This window comes from Triticum aestivum, chromosome 4A (assembly GCF_018294505.1).
Source record: "Triticum aestivum cultivar Chinese Spring chromosome 4A, IWGSC CS RefSeq v2.1, whole genome shotgun sequence".
NCBI classification, from domain to species: Eukaryota; Viridiplantae; Streptophyta; class Magnoliopsida; order Poales; family Poaceae; genus Triticum; species Triticum aestivum.
This window is the reverse complement of record NC_057803.1, coordinates 663,740,570-663,746,897: the sequence shown is the minus strand read 5'-3', so window position 1 is coordinate 663,746,897 and position 6,328 is coordinate 663,740,570. Positions and strand designations below refer to the sequence as shown.

The 6,328-nt window shown below is 45.9% G+C and overlaps 1 protein-coding gene across 1 annotated transcript; it reads right to left on the bottom strand.

Moving 5' to 3' along the window:
• Positions 1–431: 431 nt before the first annotated feature.
• LOC123082972 (4-hydroxyphenylacetaldehyde oxime monooxygenase) lies at positions 432–2,519 on the bottom strand. The gene is made up of 3 exons (XM_044505148.1): positions 2,030–2,519; positions 1,376–1,822; positions 432–1,264 (listed from the first exon to the last, which is right to left on the bottom strand). Exons 1-3 carry the CDS (start codon positions 2,504–2,506, stop codon positions 641–643), a joined length of 1,548 nt encoding a protein of 515 aa, XP_044361083.1. The 5' UTR covers positions 2,507–2,519; the 3' UTR covers positions 432–640.
• Between the last annotated feature and the right edge of the window lie 3,809 nt (positions 2,520–6,328).

The window sequence follows — 6,328 nt, the reverse complement described above, 5'->3', positions numbered from 1 at the left end:
TGTCTTGGGCGACATCTGATGCCGCATAGGCAATATTATATGGCATGTTGACATGTGGGCCGCCAACGTAATACAAACCTAGATAATTGTATTTATTTTCAACAATTCAGAGAAACCGAAGCGACAGAAATGACACGTCTAGGTGTCATCATAGATTTGAAGATATTATATGAGAGGAAATTGTTTTGCGATGGCGACAAATAAATAGGTTCGCTTTATTCCTGTTTTGGTGAAAACTGAAATTTTTGGCCCTGCCTGCTATGTCTCACATCGGTTGAGTTGCATGCAAGCACGCGGAGACGCTCTAATCAAATACTACCTTCGCAACAACAAGATATCAAGAGCTACTCAAAGACATTAAAGATGCACATAGCCAAATAATTACAAAAAGGAGGGGAAAGAAAGCAATGATGATCCTAACAGAAGAAATATCACCAAAAGGGTGTAGAACATGCCAGTATAATTCATTACATTTTACACGAGCAATATATAATTATAAACTATTTTATGTTTATTTGTTAACGATTAGTATCCAAATTTATTTGCTACATACAAGAGTAATTCTTTTTGTCCTGCTGGCACCAACCTTTTCTAGGATGTGCAGATAACTGCATCTATTCAAATTATGATCACTCGCTTTTTATTCAAGACCGTGGTGGTATGGTTTGGGAACGAGCACTAGCGGCGTCTTGCGGTGGAAGATGAGCCTCCCTTCTTCATCCATGTTCACATCGTCCACCGTGGTCCCCTCCGGAAGCGTCCACCGGAAGCTGAAGAGCAGATTGGCGAGTGTAAACTCGATGGTGGCCACAGCCATGGACATGCCTGGGCATATCCGGCGCCCTGTGCCGAATGGCATCAGCTCAGGATGCTCGCCCTTGAAGTCTATCTCATTCGTTTCAAACCTATCAGGGTTGAACTCCTCTGGGTCGTCGGGCCAACTTACCGGGTCTCTGCCGATTGCCCATGCATTCACGTAGATCTTTGTCTTGGCCGGCACGTCATACCCACCAATTTGTATGTGTCGCATGGTCTCCCTCGGCAATAGCAATGGTCCCGGTGGGTGCAGCCGTAGGGTCTCCTTCACGACCATCCTGAGGTAGCTGAGTTTTGAAATGTCGTCCGATTGCACACTTTTGTTGTCTCCTACCACGTCACGGATACTGTCCTGCACCTTCTTGAGCACGCGTGGCTTCCGCACTAGCTCTGACATTGCCCATACAATGGTCGCAGCATTTGTGTCAATGCCAGCAACGAAAGTCGACTGCACATCATAAATGCAACACATGAATGATTAATATAATTATTAGTGTCGATACCTATTTTTACTTTCAGAATCCATGAATGGACTGTAAGTGTTGAATTATTGACATACAAAGATTATGGCCTTGACGTGGTCCTTGGTGAAGATGAATGTGCCACGCGGATTCTTCCAAAGGTCGATGAGGACATCAATGAGGTCGCCGCCATTCTCAGGCAGCACACGGTTAGGGTCCAGGTGTTGCTCGATGACCATCTCGAAGAAGGCATCGAGCTGCAAGAAGATCCGCTCGCGCCGGGCGATGAAGCCGGTAAGGCGATCGACGAGGCGGCCGACAACTACTGGGAACAAGTCTTCAGCGGAGGAGCCAGAGCTAGATAGCATCTCCATAACATCGTCGAGCGCATCCTGAAAATTGTTATTTTGGGAGAACTTATCGCCGCCGTAAATATTGCCAAACGCCACTGTGCCGATGATACCGTCGGAGAGGCTTAAGATGTGCTCATCTAGAGCCACCGGTTTTCCTTCCGAACGGCTGAGGGTGCTTATGAGTTTCCCCACCTAATCATGAATACGATATACATTATTTTAAATAGTTGTCTGCATCAACCGACGCAACGGCTAGGACTTTTACAAAGAAAATATATACATTATTACTCCAGTATTATTTAATAAAGTAACTAGGAAGACTATTTCAGCACAACATGAGTCCATGACTAGCCATGTGTGGTGAGAATGCATGTGACACATGGATTGAGTTGTATGTACCTGCTCATGGCGTGCGTACCATGCCGCCTTAACGCGTTGCGCGCTGAGGAGCTCGACGGTGAGAAGCTTGCGCACCTCGCGCCAGTAGGCGCCGTAGGGCGCGAAGGCCACATTCTTGAGGTCATAGGTCAGCCGCCTCGTCCCCGCGGACACAGGCCGCGTGCAGCAGTCGAGGTCGTGAGTCTTGAGCGCCTCCCAGGCCGCCTGTGCCGACGACAGCACCACCGTCGGCGCCTTGCCGAGCTGCAGCTGCATCACCGGCCCGTGGACCCGCGCCATGTCTCGCAGGGTCCGGTGCGGCAGCGGGCCAAGCTGGTGCAAGTTGCCCAGGAGGGGCACCGTGGCGGGGCCTGGTGGCAGCTTCAGCCCTTTTCTCCTGGTCATCAGTAGTAGGGGAAGGACAGTGACAAGTGCTAGGAGTACGGGCTGCCATTGCTGGGGTAGGGAGAGGAGCAGCGAGGTGAGTGAGATCGCCATTTTTGTTGGTGGTAGATAGAGAACTAACTGCTTCAGCTAGCTCGATTATGTGTGAATTATATACAAGTTTGCTGAGCAAAGGATCAACGAAAAATCTGATCATCTCATCGTCACTGTACTCTAAAGTCTAGTAGAAGGACTTGAAACGGCCTGGTCTTCTCCTGCCGGTCGACGTACGCGTCTGCTGGAGAATGACAGCCGCCCGTTTGCATTCTCACGCAAAGTCACCCAAATACCCAAATTAGTCTCAGTATACTAGACCCAATTCCACCCATGCATGCCTTTCAGTAGGTAGGTTCGTGGAGCGAGGACAAACAAATACTAGACATATGAGACAGGTATAAGCATAAAACCATTTCATTGATCCGTATAACAATGAAGCCATACAAGCAAATTAACAATACGCAAGGTATCCACAAAGTCGGACCATCAAATTGGGACAACTAGTAGCATATACTACGATAGCAGACCAACTTCAGTGGCCTCCAGCGCGGCGAGCCGTGAGGCGCGCTGAGCGGCGGATGGGTTCACTCACAGGGTGTCCGCACAGGATTCACACATGGCTATAATGCCGGGCTGAGGCGCGGCAACCAGCACCTCCACCGCCTCTCCATCGTCAGTGCCATCCACCACCTGCATTGCATCTGGATTGGCGCCGCCATCCATCATCTTGTCGTCGTTGTCGTTGCTCCAAAATGATGGTTGGCGCGGCTAGCAGCGCCACCGCCTCCGCAGAAAGATACGTGGTTTGTAATTTCTAATAAGGTCCTTCATTAAGTTAAAATATCTTCTTTTCACAGGAGAACGTATTCCCCTAATGTTTGTTTTCGATCTTCTTCTCACTAAGATATAAGACCCCACTTGCAAATAAGTATACTTGGTGCCATCATCTGGCTTATGTTCTTCATGTAGCATTTGGACCGAATGGCTCTATGAAATTACGTCAATACTTTCACATATTATGGGTAACGTATCGATACATCCCTATTTTCCTAGGTGTCTTAAAAACCATTGCTTCCAAATCTAGAGATTAATTGTACTCTCACAACTTTACGTAAGGTGGAGTTGGGTCTTTGGGGGTTGATAGTGGAAAAAACACATTTTCCAACTAACTCAGTTTTTAAGTGTAGTTCTGTTCCCTTCGTTTCAGGCCGGCCTTACCGGAATTTTAACTTTGAAGTAGTATTAATCCGCTTTATTTTAAGAAACAAGGAGCAACAAGCCGTTAAAGGAGCTCTGCGGACTCTAAATTTTTGTTTGAATACCGAGTTACATTTCCGAATGATTCGTGCTAATATAGGCATTCTCGGGTCCCTAGAATGAAAATAAAATTATTTAACCAAGACCGGGTCAACAGTAAAGTAAAAGTGGAAACGGCCGTGAAACAAGAACTCTTGATCATTTATTGAAGGACACAAGAAGCCCCTATCTAACAAGTGATGAGTCATCACGATACTAACACTAGTAGAAAACAGGGCATTTGTTCCGGTTGGTGAGGGTCTTTTGTTCCGGTTCTTGAACCGGGACTAAAGGGTCGTTACTAATGCCTCCCCCTTTAGTCTCGGTTCTAACACGAACCGGGACAGATGGACCTCCACGTGGCCGGTGCGCCGAGCCTAGGCAGGAGGGCCTTTGGTCCCGGTTGGTGGCACCAACCGGGACCAAAAGACATCCACGCGTCAGCATTTCAGTGGCTGTGGTTTTGTTTTTTTTAAGGGGGGGGGGTTGGGGTTTTGGGGGGTTAATTTAGGTGTTTCATATATTGTGTTAGCTAGCTAATTAATAAATAGAAGTGTCATCTCTTATGTCCGTGCTTGGTCGACGCTACGTACTGTACGTAGAGAGGCCCTCGACACGCTAGCTAGTAAGAAAATGAAGGGAACCATTAAGTACAGAAGTTCGTCATGCATACTGAGAGAAGTGATCGATCGACCTCTCCTTCTCCGAGATATTGGTCGAACAAAAAGTTTTTGTATTATCTATCCGACACTACTGGCTACATACATATACAATATGTAAGATCTCTTATAATCCCCTAGCAATTGAAATCAACTTCCACATGGTATTCTCCAGCTTTATTGATGACGTGGTCAAGAAAGAATCCCGCCAATTCCTCTTGAATTGCTTTCATGCGATCTTGTTCTAGGAGTTCATTCCGCATCTGCCACGTCTAATTTGAAGAAGGGGGTTAATAGATATATGAATGAAACTCAATAGAAATGATGGTGTAATAAAATGAAATTATGAATATTATTGCTTACGCACTTCATATTGTCTTTTAGAGTAGCCTCGCTTATTTTTCAAAGTCGCGTTGTAGATGAACTCGCACACGTAGTATCCACAGAAATTATTCCCTTCTTCCTGCCACAAGCACTTTACGAGAAATAGAGGTCAATCAAACTGATAATGAAGCATTATAAATGGCATTGATGAAAGTATAGCTATAGAAACAACGGGAGATGCGCGCAACTAGCTAGCTAGTAGTACTTACTTTTGGGTATGTATATCGCAGCTCCTTCGGCAGTCCCGAAACTTCTGCGGTGAACTGTTTCCAAACCCTGCAAGAAAAAGAAAATAATTATTATTACTTGAGATATCAGGAAATGAACAAAAAGTTGCCGATATGGTGCGATAATGATCGATTGAACTTACTTGTTGAGCAAATTAGTCATGTCCGCATAGGTTTCAGGATCTTTTCGTCTCGATTCTAAGACGGTTACTACTCCCCGCTCAAGCTTAATCTCCAGAAGAACATAGTGGAAGCTGCGCACGCATGCATAACTCATCAATTACATTACTATAACCTCGCTCAAGTAATAAGGGAAAGCGAATATGCACACGACAGTAACACTCACTTGAAGTTGTAAGGAAAGAGTATTAAATCTTTGTTTTAATTTTTGATCAACGATTGTAGCAAGTTGGCCTCGGCCTCTTCGGCGTGCTTTTTAACCTGAATTTCATCTATGATATTTGTGTTAATGAACCCAATATCATAAATTTCTTGTTTTTTGCACTCGACGATCTTCAATCTGCATAATATAGTGAGGATAATTAATTATAAATACATGCAATGAAAGAGCCGAGCTATATATAGAGACTTAATGGCAGAAATAGTACTTACAGATAGTAGCAAAAGACCGTTAATTTATCGAGGGCCTTTTGATTGAAGAACTCGAAGAACTCCTCAAATGGAACAATCAACAGATCAGTTCCAACGAGGTCGTGCTCCTCTTTAATATTCAGACACAAAGCATTCGTCCCCCCAGACTCTCTGCAAGTTTTCATGTACCAATTATGGAATCTTCGCATCATCGTTGTTAGAGATTTTTTATCTTTGACGAGGCGTCCAGTTCGGAAGATTGATGAACTCCTTCCGCCATAGGCATGGAGTCTTCAGAGCAGAACCCAGCCGAGTCTCCCCTTCACCCGTAGGGTGGTCAAGCTATAGGTCCTCAAATCCCCCCGTTATTTCGTCCACCGTCACCCTAGCATATCCTTCTGGAATCGAACGACAGTGAAAAGTTGCGCCGGGTTCAGAAGGTCGAACTTGGCCGACAGCCGCCTTGACTTTTAAGTTCTGCCATTGCGTCATAAGGTGGCAATTTTGAGCCTCCGTGATAAAATCCACGGGGTAGCTAGCAGGAGCCGTCAAGACATGCTCCGGCTGAAGCAACTCGGTGGAAGCCATGCTGCATCTCCGCTGAGATGGCAGGGTAGCTTCGGGGGAAGCTTCGGCAGGTCATTTGCTGCGATCTACTTCTCGTTCCTCTAGCCCTTGTACCCTTTTGTGCAGCGCCTGCAGTTGGCTCTGCTCCAGTTTCT

Coding starts and splice junctions, on each gene's coding strand:
- LOC123082972 (XM_044505148.1), bottom strand. CDS start 2,506: ATGGCGATCTCACTCACCTCGCTGCTCCTCTCCCTACCCCAGCAATGG. Junction 1,823..2,029: donor GGTACGCACGCCATGAGCAG/GTACATACAACT, acceptor ATTCATGATTAG/GTGGGGAAACTCATAAGCAC. Junction 1,265..1,375: donor ACGTCAAGGCCATAATCTTT/GTATGTCAATAA, acceptor TATGATGTGCAG/TCGACTTTCGTTGCTGGCAT.